Source organism: Macaca thibetana, chromosome 1, assembly GCF_024542745.1.
Source record: "Macaca thibetana thibetana isolate TM-01 chromosome 1, ASM2454274v1, whole genome shotgun sequence".
NCBI classification, from domain to species: domain Eukaryota; kingdom Metazoa; phylum Chordata; class Mammalia; order Primates; family Cercopithecidae; genus Macaca; species Macaca thibetana.
Genome location: NC_065578.1, coordinates 139,399,576 through 139,422,174, shown reverse-complemented (window position 1 = coordinate 139,422,174; position 22,599 = coordinate 139,399,576). Strand labels below are relative to the sequence as shown.

General features: G+C 44.4%; 3 protein-coding genes across 3 annotated transcripts in view; 1 reads left to right on the top strand and 2 right to left on the bottom strand.

Moving 5' to 3' along the window:
* CNIH4 (cornichon family AMPA receptor auxiliary protein 4) overlaps positions 1-22,599 on the top strand; it is a 728,363-nt gene that overhangs the window by 147,759 nt on the left and 558,005 nt on the right. The window lies entirely within an intron of this gene.
* Positions 1-22,599, bottom strand: part of CAPN8 (calpain 8) — a 74,497-nt gene that overhangs the window by 49,559 nt on the left and 2,339 nt on the right. The window contains exon 2 of the mRNA XM_050760711.1: positions 13,748-13,817. Within this exon, the coding sequence (XP_050616668.1) occupies positions 13,748-13,817 (70 nt within the window). The remainder of the gene's footprint in view (positions 1-13,747; positions 13,818-22,599) is intronic.
* On the bottom strand, positions 3,425-3,703 carry LOC126937456 (small nuclear ribonucleoprotein E-like). Its single transcript, XM_050760906.1, has one exon. The coding sequence runs from the start codon at positions 3,701-3,703 to the stop codon at positions 3,425-3,427; it is 279 nt and encodes a 92-aa protein (XP_050616863.1).

Below are 22,599 nucleotides of genomic sequence, written 5' to 3'. Positions count from 1 at the left end.
ATTGCCTCCACTCCCAGTAAGACTATAAGGGACCCTCTTTCTCCAAATAGTCATTATCCAGGAGCAGTAATTAGGAGGTTGCAAAAAGAAGCAAAATTGTCATGATGTGAAAATATTCATGAGTTTTCACCCAACCATCCCTCCCCACCTAACACTAGACACACTAGAATTACCAACCATGCCCACCTCACATGCAGATACAATGCAAGGTGGTTGCAAAGTGACACTGAACATTCTGCTCAAATTGCTGGATTTCATGAAGTCGATGAAAGTGATACTGGAGATCTGCTTCAGTGCCACTGACCAAGAAGAAGTTGGCAGAGTTAAAGCGGTTGCAGCTGAGGAAGGAAAAGTACTGAGGTTCAAGGCAGGACTGGTCCTTGAAAAGGGAATGGTTTGAGTGTCAAAGCACTGAAGGAGGGCCTTAGAGAAACTAATGAAATCTTTGAAAGTTTTCATGATTCTTCCTCAAAACTCAATTGGGAAGTGAAAAGTGTTGCATCCTGATGTCTTGTCATCTTTTCAGCATGAGTTCTCCCTCCAAAAAGTCAATAACTGATTCATTCCTTGTTCTAAGAGCTAGCGCAAAGCTGCAATTATTACATAAGTATCACGAAATATGAAGTCACATGAAAATTTTTTATATTTGTTTGTATTTTTTTCAAAGTAAGATACTAATCAAACCTTTTAAAAAAAAAAACTGTTTACTAAGAAATATGGGCCCCCATTTTACTTTCAGCGGTCCCTTTCCAGTATCAGTTATCTGCAAATAATGAAGGTTTCCTGTCTTGCAATTGTCTCTTTCTGGTGTCTGCACTCTCCACACTGCAGCAAATCTGGCTATAAACAGCCCTGCTCTAAAATCTTCCATATTCCCCATTGCCCTTAGGAATAAAGTCCAGAATTCTTCACACAGTGCTGGAGCCCTGCGTGATCTGGCCACTGCCCCCCTCTCCACTCTCAGCCTTTGCACTGACTGCTCCATGTTTGCCCCAGTCCTACCACTACTTTGCAAGTCCCCTGCCCCAGTGCTATGCACTTCCTAGCCAAAGGACCTTTATCATCTCCTTCCTGCAGCCTGGAACCCTCTTCCCCGCCCTCTTTCCCAGAAGAGGAAAGAGTGCCTATTTGTTCTCTGCTGTTTCCTGGCATGAAGAAGACACTTGACAAATATTTAAATGAGTAAGTGGGCTGCGAAAGTTCTTCCTGATTCTGACAAATGAGTATGTCAGATAAACCACATGTTTCCTCACTCCTATAAGCATCCACAACCAACCAACAGTACTTCAATCCACCACCATTCAACACCGTGAGCCCACCTCCTACTGTACCTGTAAATTAAGAACCTGGCACACCTTACTAGAACATCATCCTCCTTTTAGAGTGGATGATAGCAAGTTACCAGTGTTCTAGAAGCAAGATTATAGAGAACACCAATCCTGGGCATAACAGATACCCAGAAAACTCAAAAGGGCCCAAGTGCTGTGTTTTCAGCAGACGGTGGGTTATTGGGGTCACCCAGGGAAGAAAGTCACTAAGAGTTTCAAAGATTAGCCCCAAGTCTGGTATTTTTCTGAAACAAAGAGTTTCAAAGATTAGCCCCCAAAGTACTGGTGTTTTTCTGAACAATGGTAACATGACTCATTTATGGCAACTATATTTTTTATAGCCTCAAAATAACTCTTTGGAGTCATGCTACATATAATAAGGCACACTAAATAATCCACTTCTGCTGCCCCCCAAAGGTTTCCGGGCACCTCCACTCCTGGTTCCCATGACGACCCAGAAGGGGCCTCTCAGACCTGATGTCAGACCTGATAGCAGCGTGGGGGCCAGCTCCACAGGGAAGGCAGCTATCACACATCACTACATTTGGCCGAGGACAATTCTGGGCCAGGGGGGTCTTTGGCTTCCAGGAGCTACAGAGCACCCCAGAGAGTTAATGTACTTCAAAACAGAGGAAAGAACAGGAAAGGCTGGCGGGTCATCTTTGAATCAGAAGCCATTTTTGCCTTACCTTCTAAGTTTTCAGTGGAGAGGGAAAGGCAAAAAAAAAGCAAGCAAACTCTTCACAGCTGAAGAAGCTTGTTCAGATTATTTCAGAGCTCCTCCTAGTTGCTTATGAAGCCCACCAAGCCAATTCTCATCCATCTTGTTTCTGTGATTGTGGAAGGAATAAGACTGAATGGCATGAAACAGCTTCAGGACTTTCTGCCTCACCTCCAGCTTTAAATCAAACCTTTAATGCTGCTTAGAGGGAAAAATTTTTCTTAGTAAATTAAAAAATGGAATTGATTCACCAGAGGGGGAAAAAACCCACTGAGTAAATATATTTGAGGCTTATGTAAATACATCTCAGAGCCTGTTTCAAGGGAAAGCAGCTTGCTTACTGAGTTTAATTATAATGCTCTTTGGTTTCAAAAATAAGACAAAAATGCTAGAAGTCAGGTATAACAGGGAAAGAAATGAAAAGATGAGCACTGAGATGGAATTGTTAGCTCCAGCCACGGCTGAAATACACATGATGAGATACAAAAATGGCACGTTGTCATTATTGCTGGGGACAGTCTTGACACACTGTCAAACGTCCCCTCCAAAAATGATCCTAAGTGGCACGGCAGTTCCAACTCCGGGCTAGGTATCCTGAGGTTTCCAAATGTACAGAGATCTTTAAATTGCATCGAATATTAAACAGAGATAATGGCATCTCCTAGCAAGATGAGAGTGGTCTTCCAGGCTCAAATATACTGAGATGAGATGAACTGCCCTCAAATGTTAAAATGCCAAGGAACCCAGTGGGGTGATGTGAGCAGAAAACAAGATATTTTGAGGCTGGGAAAATATCCTGAGTACAATGCTGAAGAGCAAAAATATGTGAAAGGAAATAGGAAGGAAGCAAAACTCTTAAAAGGAGTAGTAGAGGGGACCCTGGCCAGGCTGGTGGGCAGGGCAACTGCAGAGAAAGCCTTCTGACTGCACAGAAGCCTGGAACACAATCTACAGAAGCACAGAGTTTCTCTAAACACCAAAGTGAGGACAGCTTGCAGTAGCTCAACGCAGATCACAGGTGAAAGCTGACTGGAATGTAGAAAGTCCCCAGGGTCCGCACCATAATTCAGGCCCAATAGGGGCTTGATGTAGACTGAAGGCGATAAACCTGTCCTAACCTGCTTGCAGATCTCGTCTGTCCAGTGCATACAGTCCTGGCCAGCGTAGTGATTTCTAGATTTCTAGAAAATCTAGACTCCTGATTTCCTTTTTTTAAAAAAAAAAAATTTTAATACAAACAATCCCACAGTACTTATTGTCATCTTGTAATAACAAAAGGGTAATCAAAACATATGAATAAATGTTCATATTGGACAAAGGACACCTAAAAACAAACTATATCCTTCTCAACAATTTCTCACTTCATTGATCATTTCTAGTTGGAGACACTGTGTAGCTGAGTAATATTATCTCCTTTTAGCATGATCCAACCCAGTTGTTTTCTTAACTTTGTTTTAGAATAAATCTCTTCTGCATCAACTAATACAAAGTTCATATACTCATCAAAACCAGTGATACAGCCTTCTATCCAGATATTCACTTGCTCATAGAGCCATACCTGAATCTGGAATCTATTTTGTAAGAATCTGAAGATGAGATCGATGGGCTCTGTCACAGCCTTCTGCACTTTCTGGCCCTGACCATAGTACACCATGATGGAATTTCCTAGATTTCTGATTTCTTAGAAAAACTGCAAAATCTGGCCAAAATTTCTCTCTTTACTTATTCTACAAATGTTTACTGAGCATTCACTCTGTGCCAAGTATTCCAGGCCCTAAGGATACAACAGTGGGGAAAAATAAAATCCTTGATGTTATGGAGTATACATACTAGTGAGAACGGCAAACAATACATAAACGCATGTGGCAGGTGGTGGTAAATCCTGTAAAGAAACCAGAGCAGGGTGAGGGGAGTGAGAGTTTCTAGGGGAGCGCTAGGAAATGCAGGGCAGTCTGGGAAGGTCTTCCAGCTCCTGCGTGGTGACATCCAGCTAGAGTGAGGTGACTTCCTTGCTCGTGGTTCCTCCTCCTCTCTCATGGCTTCCTCCTCACACAGTGCATGCTCTCTGGTTTGCCACAGTCCCCACTGCTCTCTCTTGTTACCTCCTCCTGGACTGTTTTACTCATTTATGTGGCCTCTGTAGGCATCGGAGTTGTGGCCCCCAGAGTTAATCCTTCCCTAGATCTGTCTGTATTAGTCAAGGTTCTCTACAGGGACAGGACTAATAGGATAGATATATATATGAAAGGGAGTTTATTAAGGAGTATTGACTCACACGGTCACAAGACGAAGTTCCACAATAAGCTGTCTGCAAGCTGCGGAGCTTTGCAGTCCCCAAACCCCAAAAGCAGGGAAGCCAACAGTGCAGCCTTCAGTCTGTAGTCAAAGGCCCGAGAGCCCCTGGCAAACCACTAGTGTAAGTCCAAGAGTTCAAAAGCTGAAGAATTTGGAGTCCGATGTTCGAGGGCAGGAAGCATCCAGCGCAGGAGAAAGATGAAGTTGGGAAGACTCGGCAAGCCCTGTCCTTCCATATTCCTCGGCCTGCTTTTATCCTGGCCACGCTGGCAGCTGATCAGATGGTGCCCACCCAGAATGAGGGTGGGTCTGCCTCTCCCAGTCCACTGACTCAAATGTTAATCTCCTTTGGCAACACCCTCACAGACACACCCAGGAACAATACTTTACGTCCTTCAATCCAATCAAGTTGACAATCAGTATTAACCATCACACCCTCCAACTCTGGATACCCAGGATCCAGCAGAGGAAGGAGACACTGCTCCCAAGCTGGCACGCAAAACAAGTCAGAGCAAATGGAATTTGAGGAAATATGAGCCTAAGCCAAGTCTGAAGGGGATGGGGGGGACCACTCCAGGCATTGTCCTGTTAAATGATGGAGAAACACAGTTTTTGAGTCCTGAACACGTGTACAGAAGGGGCTCCAGATGCAACTGGGGAGGGATCCCCAGGTCTCTCTCCCACTATAGAGCGGAAGGCTGGGGTCCCAGGTGGCAGAGCATCAGGGACCAAGGTTGAACAAGAATGCAGACCAAAGTAACCAGGTACTGGGTCATGAAGCCAGAGAACACATCCCAGGGCTGCTTAGCTACCCTATGGGACCCCTGAGGGAGGCACAAAGAGGCCTCCCAGAGCAGAAGGGAGAGGGTAAACCAAAGTGCTCCACTTTCAAGGAGCAGGTTTGGGGCAAGGTATGGAGTGGCTTCATCCCATTCCCTAAGCCAGCAAGAAATGCCACCTGTAAATTTACAAGGTGACTATGGGAGTACTGTGGGGAAAATAGACTGCACTCTGTACAGGGAAGACCCAATCCACTTCTGCCAGCTGGCGAGGGATTGCCCAGCCCAAAGCAGCAAGAACAGCTGAGACAACAAGAGGGAGGTGACACAGCAACCACAGGGCCAAGAGAAAGCACTAGAGAGAGAACAGTGTCTGCACAGGACTTGTTAGATGGGACTTGTTTCCATTCCTCAGGTTCATGGCCTCTTAGAAGGGTGTCACCTGTCCTTTCTCCCGTGAGCAGGTGGTATGGATTTGCTTCCAGAAGGATCAGCCTTTTCTGGGAGCATCCTGCTCTATTCCTTGGATGGCGGGAGCCAGCCTACTGAAGAACTGAGGGTGTACATCTCCCAGCCAGTGCCAGATGCTGCTGCCAGGGCTTCCAGTAAATGCCCAGAGCTGCCCTGAATGTGACAGAGGCCTTAACACAGCCTGTAACCTCACGCTTCCTACTTCTGCACCAGCCTGCCTCCACCTTTTTCTCTTCAACCACATCCCCAAGAGAGCACGCATAGGCTCCCTTGAGCCTTGGGGACTGGAACATTGCATTACTGATGCTTAATCAATGGCATTGTCTTCAGATCTCTTTTAGTTGTCCCCTTTAAGAACCATCCACAAGTGCTGGAACTAATGGCTGAGGCGGGGCAGCAGGGTACCCCTAATAAGTCAGAGAGAGCTGAAGAAACCCAAGACTCACGGCCAGTCTGTGACAGAGAAATTGTCCTTCGGCCCTGGGATGATGTCTGCAAAACTGAAGGCACAGGCAGAGAGCAGAGCTGGTAGGTGTGAAGTCAAGTCCTACCACTGGGGTCTGTGAAAGGTGTTAAAATAATTATCCCCTAGAATGCAGAACAGATTCATTTTAACAAGCAACCCTCTCAGTAGGAATCAGGAACACTCTAAGACTTGATTTTCAGACCCAAACCTCAGGCGGCCCAGCTGAGCTGGAGCTCAGAGAGCATCTCCTGGCCTGGGACCACCTGCCACCTCCCATAAGGTTCAGAAGGTGTCTTCCTGGAGACTCAGGCTCATTGGCAATTTTGCACTTTTCTTACAAAGTGAGGAATAGTCAGGTCACCTCTGAGTAGGTGAAACTGGAGAAAACTGACAAAATTCTCTTCTGGCAAAAAGAAGTCTCCCCTGGCAGAAGGAGCCCAGCATGCCTGTAAGGCAAGATTCTTAACCTTTCCTGTGCATTGTGAAAGAAAAGTGGAATCTTGGGACCCCAAACTCATTACGGTAAAGGAAAATTTAAACTTGGGAATTGAGTTGCCCAAAAACTACCTTTCTTTTCTTCCCAAACAGATAGTTGTAATTTCACAGGCTTGCTTTATCCTATGTAAAATGCAGATTTACTGAACACAAGAAAAATGCATCAATGACTTTTCCTCTACCCACTTCTTTTCACATGTAAAATGTAGATTCACTGAGCACTAATCAGAGCCTCACAAGAATATAACCACTTGCCTCATTGCCTACCCTCTCCTTTTTTTTCTTCCCTCCTGCTTGCTGTTTCCTCTTTAAATGTTGAAGTTCCCAAAACCCTCTTTGGAAAAAGAACAGGTCACAGATCCTACTGTGACTTGTGTTTCTTTTTCCCAGATGTGTCCTCAACCTTAGCAAAATAAAACCTCAAATTGATTGAGACTTGCTGCGGTCACTTTTTGGTTTACAGGAAGGACCTCTTTGGCAAATGCTTCAGACTAAAAATAGGGCCATAAAAACAATTATACTGAAAGTTATCAAAATATGTTTATTAAAAAGTATAATAATGCTATGCTTTTCTATTAATGTCTTGAACAAAAGATTTGGAGAGGGGCCTGATAGACAACATAATTATGAAATGGCAGTGAGCAGACGTGGGGTTTTGGATATTTGCAGCAACTGTCATGTGATATGAAAATTACCCCGGATTTCCATGATTGTACTTCATCTCCTGCAGTAATACTGCAAGGAGCTAAGTTAGTGAAGGTTTGTGGAACTCTCCACGCAAAGCAGAATTCTTTCGTGCTCCTGAAATAACGTGCAATATGCAAATCCTCCTGTAATCCACGACCTCAAACTCTCATTAAAGTGGAAGGAGTTGTCCTGGACCCTTTGTTCAGAGTAGAAAGGAGAGTGGTGTTAGTGTAACAAAACCGGAGGGGGATGAGCACCAGGACCCAAGATGGAGGTAAAAGATGTGCCGCAGAGAAAGGGAACCACTGCGGGTAGCAAAGTGAACTTCCCCTGAATCAGTTAAGCCCCCTGGATCGCATGGAGCTGTCATCTGCAGTTTTTCCCACCTGCCGGAGGCCTGACCCTGTGCTCTCCAGAATCAATGAGTAGATTTGGCCCTTTACGTTCCCTGAGGTTTCCCTGATTGCTCATTAAAAGTATCTGCTCAGTCCTAGTGAATTGATTTACTTTGCCACAGTCCTCGAAGGATGCTACAGATCAAAAGGTGTCCAGAAAAGTGATCTTAAAGATGCTGACTCTACTCCCAATTACTGACTAGAGATGTGCACGCCAGGCCCCTGTTCCAGGAGTCCAGGCCTGGCTCTGTGGGGAAGCGTGGACTCACAGAGGAAAATCAATGTGCTGGATGCAGAAGAGAAGGCAACTGGATTTAGGTTGTTGCTGTTGGTTCCTTGTTTGCCTTTAGAGACATATGAAAAGGTCCAGTCATTCTTTTTACAAAACAGAAATACAGAATATAAAACTCTACTCAATAAATGCAACAAAAATGAAAAAGACATCCATTTCATAGAGGTGAAGAGAAAAATCAGGTCAATAGAGAAAAGGGGGTTAGAAGAGAAAAACACACACAAGCACAAACACACGCAGTATAAGACAGAGTGAAAAATAGATGGGTAAGGCAGGAGATAGAGAAAGAAACCCTGGCACTTACCAAACCCTTAAGGCAAAGCTCATCTCACTCATGAATCCCAGTGGAAAATAAACCACCCACTAGATTCAAAGTTTGGATAAACGTTTTAGCAATGTGTTACTCAAAAAGCACTCTAATTTCTTTCTACATTCTGGAAGTCTCTGGTCCTCATTTAGGAAAGAAGAAAGTCTCTTGCTCCCCATTCCTGAAAGCAGCAAGCATCAAATTTCAGTTTTTAGAGACCAAGTTCTTCTACTTTTATATGTAGCATTGCTCATGTGGCCTCTGGGCCTAGTTACACATAAAGACGATTCAAGTCCTGTTGCATTTTCACAACCATAGGCACAAATGATACCATGCCTTAGTGTTTCCCTACCTGTGGATGCACTCAGGTAAGAACTGGATGGAGCTTGCATGGCAGGTAGAGTTAGCAGTTACTGCTGAGCCTGTGAGAGACAGGCTTACTCTGAGAGTCCTGCTGGGGTCCCCAGGATGCAATGAGCACTGTGTTCCTTTATCCACAGCCACCATCACAGGCTGGGGACAGTCTCCTTCATGACCTGTTCCCAGGACATCCTTCCACTGTCAAGGATCAGCCAGCACTTCCAACCCCCTTAATGTACCCACCCAGCAGTGTCAGCAAGCTGGGGACAGCCATGTAGACAAGCTGGTTTGCATGAAACTCTGAAATCTTTTGAAAATAGAGACACATAGGCAACCTCAGGATGGAATTTTTATTCTAAATGCCTGATCCAGCCTGATTGCCAAGAGTGATACTGGCAAAGGAAAATGAAAAATACAAAAACCCTTGGATTTAGGCTGTCTGTGTTTTCAAATGATTTAATAACGATGACAGGCAGAGGGTTTACACCAACAGATCAAAAGTGCAACAGACATTTATGGAGCCCTGCTAGGCACCAGGCACCATGGATATATCAATGTGTAAGACAGTCTCATGGAGTACACAGTCAGGACTCCCAGGGTTATTAACATCCCCCTCCACCCATGGGAGCCCCTATTTCCTAGAGGACAAGGAACCAAGTGTCAACTCTCTACCTATCACAGCCACCTGACCAGCTGGCTTTGATTATATCCACACTTTACAGCTGTGAAATCTGAGATGGGGAGGGCAGAGGTGCAACAAGAAGACTACCTGTGCATACTGAATTAGATGCTGCTAGTGGCAGATCAAGAGAGAGAGAGGAGGGGCCCTTGGCAAAGACATTTCCAGGAGCATTGCAGAGTGATGGATTTAGGAGAGGGGGAAAGATGCCAGGGCCATGGGGCTCAGAGGGAAGAGGTGGCCTTGGAGAGGGAGAGTGCAGGCTGGACCAGACCTGGGATCCCCCTCCATTTACATGTTGGGGTGTACCTGCCTTATTCTGTCTGCCCAGAGCCATGGCCATGCCCCTTCTTTTGGATAGTTCTCCCTGTGGTTTTAGAGAAGGTTCCCAGTCACAAGAGCCTCCCAACAACAAGAATGGGCCCCTGATCCAGGCTGGGCTAACCATATGGCACCTCACTGCCCTGGCTGCAGTAACTGGCTCAAGGAGTGGCAGAAGACCCAAACCATAACATCACAGTCCTTTTCTGAGATCAGTAAAACCAAAGCAGGTTTACAATTATACTGAGAGAAAGTCTGGAATCATTAGTGGTCCTGTTTCCTGCCAGATAGGTCCTGTCTGCCATGGAAGAGAATGAAGCCAACCTGTAGACACCAACAGAGAAGAGAGATGGGCAGAGAGTGTGCCAGGAACATTTAGATCCCTGGAACCAGGCTTCGAGGCCAACAATGCTGTTCGCCTTCCATGATCTAGTTGGATAAGCCAGTAAATTCTCCTTTTCCTTAAGCTATTAATAGTTGGGTTGGACTTTAAAAGCCAGTGACCAAAGGAGTTCTAGTTGATATATGGGTATGACTTATAAGGCGTTGCACAAAGCCAGAAATGGGTACTATATTCATAGGACAAAGTCTATTTCAGTGGCCACAGAGGTCTGGAGATGCTCTGAAATGTGCATAGGCCAAACTGCAAGGGAGAGAGACTGTGATGGAACGAGCAGTGGAGAGACTGGCTGGGTCCCTGCAGTTTCCTGAGTGATGTGCACCCTTGAGCGTCCACTGGAAAAAGCACCCACAGACATGACCCACAGGGGACCACACACTTACAGCTTACTCCATCACCACATGGGGCAGCCCTGAGTCTGCCTCGCACTCCAGTAAGACACTGAGTGTGGGTGGCCCTTGCTAGACATGGTGAGAATAGGCTCCACTGAGAAGATGGAGCAAGGAAAGGCTGGGATTGCCAGGAACAGCAACTTTGAAGAAGAACTCTCCTTCTCAGTGTGCCAGGAGGCCTGAGTGTTGTGGGAGGGCTTTCATTTGAGGGCTGTTTCAACAAAGGATTAGTCATTTAATTACTTAAATGGAGGTAAAATCATACTGTCCTCCTTCGGGGACTGAGCTGCCCAAAGAAAAGTCATATTCTACAGGAAAAAATCACTTGAAACAATTGGATCCTTGGCATTCAGCTCCCTCAATCTTTATTTTCCTAAAATATGTCTTCAAGGAAGCCAGCTCCTGGGCTCTATGTAAGCATAAGATCTGATGGTGGCCAAGAGACTCACACATTTAGGATGAAAATTTGGCTTAGCAAGGACAGTAGGGAGGAAGGGACAACACATAGCCCACCCTGACAGAAGCAGCCAGACTTCGGACCTGCTGGCAAATAGCCTCACACACCCAACATGAAGTGTGAACAAGGAGATCCACTGCCACGTGTTCTATACGAATGCAAGAGAGAAAATAACTCAAATGTCCATCCTTTGGAGACAGGATAAATCCACCACAGTGCACACTCACGACGGAGTGCAACACTTGGAATGGTTCACAGAGAACCAAGTTCTTTATAGACTGGTGTGGAAAGATCTCCCAAATACTTTATTAAGTGAAATAACACCAAATAATGGCAAGGTGCCAAACAGTGTTGATAGTGTGCTGCCTTCAATACAAGAAAGGGATATTTAGAATATGTACTTAGATTTGCTTGAATTTGCATAAAGAAACACGGAGGAAATTTTTTGAGTGGCTGCAAGGCAGTGAGCAATGGAGTCAGTGGAGACAGCTGGGAAACAGACTTCACTGGGTGTTTTCAGTTGCTTTAATTTTTGTATTGTGTGTATTCAAAATAATGATGAAATAATAACACAGAACTCTATGAAAAAGACATCATTTTCATCATACAAATAAACTGTTTTTAAAAAACCCAGCCTGGACAACACGGCAAAACCCTGTCTCTACAAAAAATACAAAAAAATTAGCTGGGTGTGTTGGTGCACGCCTGTTGTCCCAGCTGCTCAGGAGGCTGAGGTGGGAGGATCACTTGAGCCCAGGAGAAGGAGGTTGCAGTGAGCTGAGATCGGGCCACTGCACTCCAGCCTGGGAGACAGAGCCAGGCCTTGTCTCAAAAAAAAAAAATACATATATATATAAAAATATATAAATATATATGAATGTATATATTTATTTATATTTATATTTATTTATTTATTTTATATATATATAAATATATAAATATATATGAATGTATATATTTATTTATATTTATTTATTTTATATATATATAAACATTTTTTTTAGAAATCCTTAGAGCAGATTACACTGTGCTGTGTTGTACTCTGAAAAGCCAACAGAACATTTAACAAACGTTAATGCGTATCAGGCCCCAATTCAACAAGTGCTGTGTGCTGCTCCCTTGTTCTTTGGGAATACACACAGTATGTCGAGTGGGAAATCTCTCCTCTTAATCTCTCACAATTTACCCACTGTTCAGGACCAGCCCTGACTCAGATCCCTCAGGCCACAGAGGCTGTTGCAACTCAGCCCCTAGCTCCCCACCCTGATGCTCTGGGTTATAGCCTTGGCGCTGTGAATCTTCTTTTCTACTGGCAGAGGCTCAGTCTGCGCCTGGCTCCTTTCAGGAGGTTGGACTCCCTAGCCCCTTTCCACTCTGTTCATTAAAAACCACCGCAGTGGCTGGGCTCCCCGGGGCAGCCACCACAGAGGCTGCCCCATTTGTTCTGATGTGAGCTGGATTCGGAGAGCTGGTTGGGTTCATTTCCTGTGCTTCCAGCCTCCGTCTCCATTGGCAGCACGCACTCACCATGGTAACGGTCAGGCCGCTTTTTGGAAACCCTCACTTCTCCTTGCTTAAACCTATTCAAAGAAAAATCCATCCAAGCCCATCAAGGAAAAGGTACTTATTAAATACCTTTCCCACAGTTAACACATCTCCAACAAGGAGCTGTTTGGGGCGCACTCGAAGTTGTGTGTCCCTGAGACACAGGCATAATTAGGTTAAACATGGAGCTGGAAGTAAAAAGGCACCACACTTACCCAGAACAAGAAAAGGTCAGAACGCTACCCCTCTGTGAGCCCTCACACAAAAGCTCGGGAAATGGAGGCTGTGGTTTTCAGGGAACCGGGCACGCGCTCGCATGTGGCACCCCGAATCATTCCCACTGCTTGATGTCACGCTCTGTGAGCTCTTTCTAAGGTGTATTTGCTATATTCATTAAAGGAGAGAACATTGGAAGCATTTAAAATAAAACGCCTTGTGATTTTCAAAATCATGAACATTTCCAGCAGGTTGAAGAGAAAGGGCTTTCCTGGTGACAATAAGAATAAGAAAAAGAGAAAACCTCCTGAAAAAAATAAAGGGGGGGTGGTTATGGGATCCATGTGATGCTGAGGTTTCTGTTTGTGTTGCCGATTTTCAGTGAGCAGCATTTGTTTCTTTTCCGCCTTCATTTCCAGTTCTGTATTTTGCAGCTGTCACTGGATGGTGGTTTGGAAGCCCCTCAAATTCAGTTCAGAGCCATGTTGTCCATAAAATGTAAGGATTGTCCAATTCAACACAGAAACTCCCATCTGTGAGGCCTTGGTATCAGGAGGGCTTATGAGATCAATAAAGCTCGTCTGCTACCAAGGAGAGCCTCGGTTTCTGACAATGGAGGCTAGAACTTACAAAACTAAATGAAATTATGTCTTAAACTCAACTGCCCCCAATTTAAAAGGAGCATGATAAGGTCAGAAATGAAGGCTTTTGATTACAGGATCCCAGGCCTATGAAAGAATGCCTGGCTAGAAAAATAAGATTCTTGTTTTCCTACTAATTATAAAAGCACTTATTATGACAGCCCGTCATTCCATAGGACAAATTATGCCTACTTAAAGGAAACTACAACAAAAACACGGTATAGCACAGATATGTACTCTACGCCTGTAATCCTGGCTCCTTGCTCTAGCATTAAAGTGGTTAAATGAGCTGGCAAAATCTCTCATTAAGGGGAGCCAAGAGGTAGTTCCAGCATTTAGACCCACAGTGAAGGATGTAGTCTCAAAAAGCACAAACCCAGACAGACACATCAGGTACCTAATTCACTCAGTGAAGTCTCACAGCTTCATCTGATGTTTACTCATGACACATACACATCCACCCTCTCCCAGAACAAATAAGACTCTCCCCGATTACTCACCTAGACCGCCCTGACAAATGTCTGTGCGCGTGGCTCCACCAATGATAAACTGAGGGCTGGGACACAACTCCTGAAAGCAATTTGGAACAAAACACAAGTCACAAGGTGCTCAGTGACGGTGGCAGCCTGGGGAAAGGAACATCAGAGTCCCAGAGTGCAGAGCAGGAAGAAAACCAGGAGATCGTCTACTGCCCATCACATTGTTTTATTGCTGAGGACTCTGAAGCCCAGAGAGGAGACGAGCCCTGCCCACAGTCACACAGCCGGGGATGAACAGAGCAGGAGCTGGAGTCCAGAGCCCCTGCCAGAACTAGTGTTTTCATTTTTTTTTAATTCTTATTATTTTATTTTTTTTTTTTTGAGACAGTATCTCGCATTGTTGCACAGGCTGGAGTGCAGTGGCATGATCTCGGCTCACTGCAACCTCCGCCTCCCAGATTCAAGTGATTCTCCTGCCTCAGCCTACCACATAGCTGGGATTACAGGCATGTGCCACCACACCTGGCTAATGTTTTTTTGTTTGTTTGTTTGTTTTTTGTTTTTTTGTATTTTTAGTAGAGACGGGATTTCACCATTATAGGCAGGCTGGTCTCGAACTCCTGACTTCAAGTGATCCATCTGCCTCGGCTTCTCAAAGTGCTGGGATTACAGGCATGAGCCACAGCACCCGGATAGGACTAGTGTTTTAATACTATATGTGTGGTGTGAGTGTGTGGGTGTGAAAAGGTGGTGAGGAACACGGAGGTAGGAGAAAGGCAAAGGCTGAGATGATATGTGATGAAAAATGATATCACCTATTCAGAAAACACCCCTATTTACATAAAGAGAAGATTAGAAGAATATTTAGCACACTGCTGTGCACCCTGTGGGCACTCGTTAAAGTCTTGACTAAATGATAATGACTCCATGTGCTGATGGACACACTGAGGTGTCAGAAGTACCATGTATCCTGAGAAGAGAACTCATCTCTGATACATTCACACACCTGACCTGCACTTCCTCCACTCACCTATCTCAACTGGCATCTGCCTACAAGCAGTCTCATGGCCCTGGTGCTCTGTTGGGGCACAATGACACATGCTTTAGTCATCCTTTCTTTGTTTACCCAGCAAGGATTTTTTGAGTGCCCATTTTGTATCCAGTACCCTTTGAACCATGGCAGGCAGGGGAAAGAGGGAAACATGGTGAAATGCAGAAAGAAAAGAAATAAACCACATAGTTCTTGGCCTCAAGGTGCTAGTGGTGTATATAGGAAACCAAGATTGACATTATGAAAAAGTCAGAGAAAAAAGGCTAGTGCATAATAATAGAATGTAGGCTATATCCACAAAAGGAGAAAAAACACAAAGAGAGAAAAATGAGAAGGGCCCAACAAGGATGATGGCTGCGAGATTTAGTGGGTGGGAGATGATGCCTGTCCGTTAGAAAGGTAGGATGCAGGAGCAGTCTACGTACTGGTTCCTAAAGAAGAGATGGGTCTACCTGTTCACCAGGCAAACTACAAGGGGAAAAGGACAGGACCTCAACGGACAAAACGGAAGTCAGCCTACATTTAATCAGAGGCATCCTGGGCTGCACTACATCAAAGACTGTCTGGCCACAGAGAGAGAGAATCATTTCGTTCTTACTTCATAGAGGTGAAGAAAGGGCAGATCAAAAAGGACTGGGAAGCAGGAGGGTGGGCTGAGGGCAGACGCTTGGGGTCTGGATGGAGCTGGCAACAGGGATTCTGGGATTCTGTTGTGGGAGGTGGAGCCTTCCAGGTGGCAGCCCCATAGCCTCTATAAGGTGACAGCTCCTGCTGAAATGGCAGAAACAGTTCCTGTGGGCTGACTTTTTTTTTTTTTTCAAGTATTAAAAAAATTTATGCCGGGTGCAGTGGCTTATGCCTGTAACCCCAGCACTTTCGGAGGCTGAGGCGGGCGGATCACCTGACATCAGGATTTCGAGACCATCCTAGACAACATGGTGAAACCCCATCTCTACTAAAAATACAAAAATTAGCCAGGCGTGGTGATGCGCCCCTATAATCCCAGCTACTCAGGAGGCTGAAGCAGGAGAATCCAGGAGGCGGAGGTTGCAGTAAGCCAAGATCACACCATTGCACTCCAGCCTGGGCAACAAGAGTGAAACTCCGTCTCAAAAACAACAACAACAACAACAAAAATTTATTTACCTGTTTTTCATTGAAAAATTAGTACATGAACATGAGAAAATCCCCAACAGTAAATAATGGTGTAAAACACACAATCCCTTCCACCTCAGAGTCCGCACTGGTAACGTTTCTTAAGTGTCCCTCCAGAAACTGTCTTCTGATGTAAAAGCACATCTATATACATACACACATTTTTGTCACATATGTCTTGTACTTGCGTCTTTTCTTAGGACATAGAGAGTTTTGTAACTTCATTAAAAGTATCACACGTTATTTAGCTTGTTTATTTTGTTTCTATTTATTTATTTGTAAATAAAAGTTCTCTAGTGATGGACCTTTAGTTTTTCATTTATTCATTCGCTTTCAGTCTTTTGCAATCTCTGGTAGCAACTTAAAGAGAAAGGTGGCACCAGCCAATCTGGGTGTTCTAAAAGTGTGTAGCTGCAAATGTTCACGCTGGGTGCTCAAGAGCTCCCAGTCTCCAGGCAGTCATTTTTTGGCAAATAAAATGCAGAGAGATCTGAAAGAGTAATAAGTAAAAAGAAAGAGAAAAAAATTTTTAATTTTAATGTTGTTTTAAAAACAAAAGAAGGAAAAGGCTGTATTGTCAAGAGGGAAGAAAAGACAGCACACTCTATAGAGGTTTGGAAGAATCTCTTTTCTTAAAAACTCTCTTAAAATAGGTTCTTGGCTGGGCGTGGTGGCTCATGTCTGTAATCCCAGCACTTTGAGAGGCCAAAGCAGGTGGATCACCTGAGGTCAGGGGTTCCAGACCAGCCTGGCCAACAGGGCAAAACCCTGTCTCTACTAAAAACACAAAAATTAGCCAGGCGTGGTGGTGGGCGCCTGTAGTCCCAGCTACTCAGGAGGCTGAAGCAAGAGAATCACTTGAACCTGGAAGGCAGAGGTTGCAGTGAGCCAAGATTGCACTACTGTACTTTAGCCTGGGCAACAGAGTGAGACTCTGTCTCAAAAAATAAATAGATAAATAGGTTCCTGTTCTTCATTCTCCATTCATCTGTCAGTCTCCTGAAATCTGACTTCTACATCCATAGCTTCATGAAACTCCTCTCACCCATGTCACCAATAACTAACCTCTCTTTGGATTTGGTACCATTGGCTATTCCTCTCTGAAAGTTCTGCTCCCTTGACTTCCATACCCTTACTCACACTTGATTTTCTCCTCACCTCTCTGAGCATTTCTTCTCAGTCTCTTTCATGCGTTCCTCCACTGTGCTTGCCCCTAAGTACCAAGGAACCCCTGGCTCTTGGTCCTGAACCCTCTGAGATTATCCCATTTCATACAGCAGTAACACCCCTAAGTATTTTTGCTCGGTGACATCATTCAACCCCATGGCTTCAACTATTAACCGCAGAAGATGCTGATGCTTCCAAAATAACTCCCTGAACTGTATCTTCAATTACTTGTGTCACAGTGCTCATGAGATAGAATTTCATTAGATTCATATCTAATAAGCTTCCCAAGTTCTATTAAAATGTTGAGTTTGGGTTGGAAGACAGAGTGATTGGCAAAGGCTACAGACAACTGAAAGTGAAATATACAGAATGGTGCTAAGTGATTTGTAGGTAGATGGAATGTCCATTTTACTATGTGGTACTCAGTATAATTCAAAAATGTCCCCACCCCAGAAAAACACATACACACACACCAAGAAATGTCATGACTAATATGTTGCATGAATCTTTCAGGGACCACAGAAAGTCCCCAGCTTTGGGCTGGGCATGGTGGCTCATGCCTGTAATCTCAGCACTTTGGGAGGTCAAGGTGAGCTGATCACTTGAGATCAGGAGTTTGAGACCAGCCCGGTCAACATGGTGAAATCCCGTCTCTACAAATAAAAATGCAAAAACTAGCTGGGCATGGTGGTGTGCACCTGTAATCCCAGCTACTCAGGAGGTTGAGGCATAAGAATTGTTTGAAACCAGGAGGCAGAGGTTGCAGTGAGCCACGATTGCGCCACCGCACTCCAGCCTGGGTGACAGAGTGAAATTCTGTCTCAAAAAAGAAAAAGAAAATTCCCAGCTTTGCAAGGAGATTGCATCTCACTATGATGCCCAAAGAACTTACCCCAAGTCTTCTCTCCATTCCTAAGTTGCTGTTGAAGCACAGATCAGAGATACAAAGTAATTGGCAGTCAGAGAGGTTTTAAAGAGGCAGAATTCTGTAAAGAGGCAGCCTCACACCTACCCACACTTGGAACCCTTTTTTAATCTTTCCTAATAACAACCGTGTCTTTTTAGTAATACTGTTTTCTATTACTCAAGTGAAGATTTCAAAACACTCCATAAATACAAATTACTCTAACCTAGGATCAGCCTCTGATGACCAGGCCTAAGGAAATACAGGTATCAGTTAAGAATCCAAGGCAGTAAGTGACTGAAATCCACACTGTCTCAGTGATGCTGACTACTTGGCCACACTGCTCTCCTAGAGCGTTACCCATGTCTGATAGCTTTGGTTTGCACTTTAGGAGCCCTGGTTTTTAGAACCCCCAGAGATGCTGCCACCTTCATCATCATCACCTTCAAGGAGAGCCACATTGCTTGACCCAGAACTTCCATCCCTCTGTGATCTGGCCCCACTGGATGTTTCCAGCTTTGTCTGTCAGTTTCCCACAGTGAGTGATTACGACTCTCCTCCCATCACGACAGACTCCCACCTTCCTCTGAATACACTTGCTCCCGATGCACTGCCACAACCCAGTGCCTCTGCCCACACCTGCGCCGTCTCTTCAGTCTCTCTCCCGATTCTCTTCCAACAATCCCAACTCAAATGTCTCCAGTAATTAACCTGCCCCAATTTCACTGTCAAATTTAACTGCTTCTTCCCATGAACTCCCATGCATTTTGTTCATATTTCTACTTATTTCACCCTCTAGATATTCTGTCTTATAATAATAGCTAGATTTCCTCATTCAAGCCTCCCAAAAAACAGTGGGTGGGTAATATTATTATCCCTATTTTATGGATGAGGAAACTGAGTCTTGGGGTGGTTAGTAACTTCTCCATGGTTCCTCAGCTAGCAAATGGCACAGAGGGGACCAGAAACCTGATCTACCTGACGCATGAGCTCATGCTCTTAACCACTCTGCAGCCTGCCAGCTGTCCATATGTCTCTCCCTGAGGAGCCAAAGCTCCACAAAGCCTCCTCTCCAGCATCTGAACACAACCAGCACGCAATAAATCATGGCTAAACTGAAAACTCCAGATTCACTAATCCAAGACATAGCAGCTGAAGAAAGAGTCGCTCCAAGCTGAGGCCTCTCACCCTCATCCTTATCCTAACCTCCCAACAATTCATCCCCTTGACATTTCTCTTGAACTGGGTCCTTACTATGCAGCTGACATCACTTCATTGCTGTCTTGCTGTATTTCTCCTTAAGATCAATAAACCACTTAATTGCCAAAAAGTGGACACTTCAGGGAAGAATATCATTGACTGCGCTGCACCAGGGCCCGCTCATGCTGGGCATTCCTCAAACCACAGGACCTGGGCTGGGCATTGACCAAGCACAGAGGGGAAGTCAGAAAATAAGGAGGCAAAAATCTGCCTGCTAAGAACACCCCCTGATCTCGCATAGCCAACCATGCTGTTTGTGATAGGATTGTTCTTGCCCAACCCTAAATAGTCTCAGGATTGTGAATAACCAAAAGCTCATCCTGAGAACCCATGCTTGACCTTGAGCCCTTCCTCTGGGCAAACTTGTCCTGAAACCCTTGGGACAAGAGCCCAAGCAAATCATTGCCCAGTTGCTTATGAACAGGCAGAAACACCCAGCAGTGACAAGATGTCAAATGGTATGATTTCAGAAAACATCTAAGTATCAAGCTTTATTTTATTATTGAAAGGACAAAAACATGTGTACATATACGTTCAGCACATCTCATCTCCTTTCCCCCAAAGGCCGGTAGAAGTTAACGTCTGTGTGGGAACCAGGATCATAGGAGTCACATTTAGTCAGCTGACTTAAAGCCCCCAACACTGAAGAAGTACAAAATCACCCTCAAAAGCAGCAATGAAACAAAAAAGCAAATGGCACAATTAAAAATAGGCAAAGGGGCTGGGCGCAGTAGCTCACACCTGTAATCCCAACACTTTGGGAGGCCGAGGCAGATGGATCACTTGAGACCAGGAGTTTGAAACCAACCTGGCCAACATGGCAAAACCCAATCTCTACTAAAAATACAAAAAAATTAGACAAATGTTGTGGAGGGAGTCTGTGGTCCCAGCTACTTGGGAGGCTGGGACATGAGAATCACTTGAATCCGGCAGGTAGAGGTTGCAGTGAGCTGAGATTGCACCACTGCAGTCCAGCCTGGGCAACAGAGTGAGACTCTGCCTTAAAAAAAAAAAAAAAAAAAAAAAAAAAAAAAAAAAGGCAAAGGACTTGGTTAGACATTTCTCCAAAGATAATCTATAAATGGTCAATAAGCACATGAAAAGATGCTCACCATCGCTGATCTTTGGGGAAACACAAATCAAAACCACAATAAGATATTACCTCACACCCATTAGGATGGCTACTATCAAAAAACAGAAAATGGCTGGCGCAGTGGCTCACGCCTATAATCCTAGCACTTTGGGAGGCCAAGGGGGGCAGATCACCTGAGGTCAGGAGTTCAAGACCAGCCTGGCCAACATGGCAAAACCCTGTCTCTACTAAAAATTTAAAATTCGCTGGGCATGGTGACGAGTGCCTGTAATCCCAGCTACTCAGGAGGCTGAGGCAGGAGAATCACTGGAACCTGAGGGGCAGAGGTTGCAGTGAGCCAAGATTGCGCCATTGCACTCTGGCCTGGGTGATAAGAGTGAAACTCCACCGGGAAGGGAAGGGAAGGGAAGGGAAGGGAAGGGAAGGGAAGGGAAGGGGAAAGAAAAGAAAGAAAGAAAGAAAGAAAGAAAGAAAGAAAGAAAGAAAGAAAGAAAGAAAGAAAGAAAGAAAGAAAGAAAGAAAGAAAGAAAGAAAGAAAGAAGGAAAATAACAAACACTGGCAAGGATGTGGAGAAATCAGAACCCTGTGCACTGCTGTGGGAATGCAAAATGGCACAACCACTATATAAAATAGTACAGCGGTTCCTCAAAAACTTGAACATAGAACTACCATATGATCCAGCCACAGGTCATATCTTTTGGGTATATAACAAAAAGAACTGGAAGCAGGGTCTCAAAGAGAAGTTTGTATACCCATGTTTGTAGCAGCATGATTCACAATAACCAAAAGGTGGAAGCAACCCAAGACCAAAAATGGATGAGTGAATAAACAAATTGTGGTCTATATACACCACAGAATACTATTCAACCTTCAAAGGAAGGAAATTCTGACATATGCCACAGCATGGATGAATCTTGAGGATATTATGCTAAGTGAGTTATGCCAGTCACAAAAAGATAAATACTGTATAATTCCACTTATATGAGGTACCCAGCACAGTCAAATTCAAAGAGACAGAAAGTAGAACAGTGGTTGTCAGAAACTAGGGGAATGGCTAGGCGCAAAGGCTCACACCTGTAATCCCAGCACTTTGGGAGGCCAAGGTGGGCAGATCACTTCAGGTCAGGAGTTCCAGACCATCCTGGCCAACATGGCAACACTCCATCTCTACTAAAAATACAAAAAATAAGCCAGGCATAGTGGCGGGCGCCTGTAATTCCAGCTACTTGGGAGGCTGAGGCAGGAGAATCGCTTGAACTCGGGAGGCAGAGGTTGCAAGTGAGCCGAGATTGCGCCACTGCACTCCAGCCTTGGCAACAGAGAAACTGCATCTCAAAAAAAAAAAAAAGAAAAAAGAAAAAAGAAAAGGAAAGAAATTGGGGGAAGAATGAATGGGAAGTTTTTATATGTGTATTTAGTTTCTGTTTTGCAAGATAAAAAAAATACTGGTGATGGAGGGTGGTGATGGTTGCATAGCAATGGGAATGTACTTAATGCCACTGAACTGTGCATTTAGAAGTGGTTAAGATGGTAAATTGTATGTTATGTGTATCATACCACAATTTAAAAATAAATAAGTAAATGCAACAAGTAAACTTATAATGCACCACATTTCTGGATACCCCAATCTGTTTGCAAACCCCTGAAAGGCCTCTTGGGAGGAAAAAATAATAATGAACCATTTAGGAACAGGCTAATTTTCTCAGCGTTCAGTGTATGTTCCTCATAGAGACAGGATCAGAATCTTTACTGATTCAGGAGTCTATTCAATAACTTGTAAGATCTTAGAGGATAAGTCTGCATTCTCTAATGTAACCTTGTGGTATATGAGCATGAGCCTGCCCAAAAGCAGCTGTGTGATCATTTTTCACTGATGATTAGGGATGGAGAGGTTAAATTTTGACACACATTTATTTACTCAACACACACTTGAATACTCCAGATAGGAGCCCTTCAATTGCACCTTCCACATTACTCAGGTTCCACTGCCTGATGCTCTGGATTTTACTTCCTCCATTGACAGCCACAAATCAGCACATCCAGTCTACAATTACCGCATTTCCACAGACTATGAGAACAGGTGAAGACACGGTTTGGGAAAGAATAGGCTATGTGGTTAAGGAGGTAAAGTCTCTAAGGATTTCAAAGAAAGGAGAAAAATTAAGCAAAGGTTAACTGAAACCTGACTTTGGTCTCCAAAGGAAATTTTTCTCCCCCTTCTTCCCCTACCCCAAGACCCTTG

Bases quoted from the DNA above. Each gene is read 5' to 3' on its own strand.
- LOC126937456 (XM_050760906.1), bottom strand. From the start codon at position 3,703: ATGGTGTACTATGGTCAGGGCCAGAAAGTGCAGAAGGCTGTGACAGAG.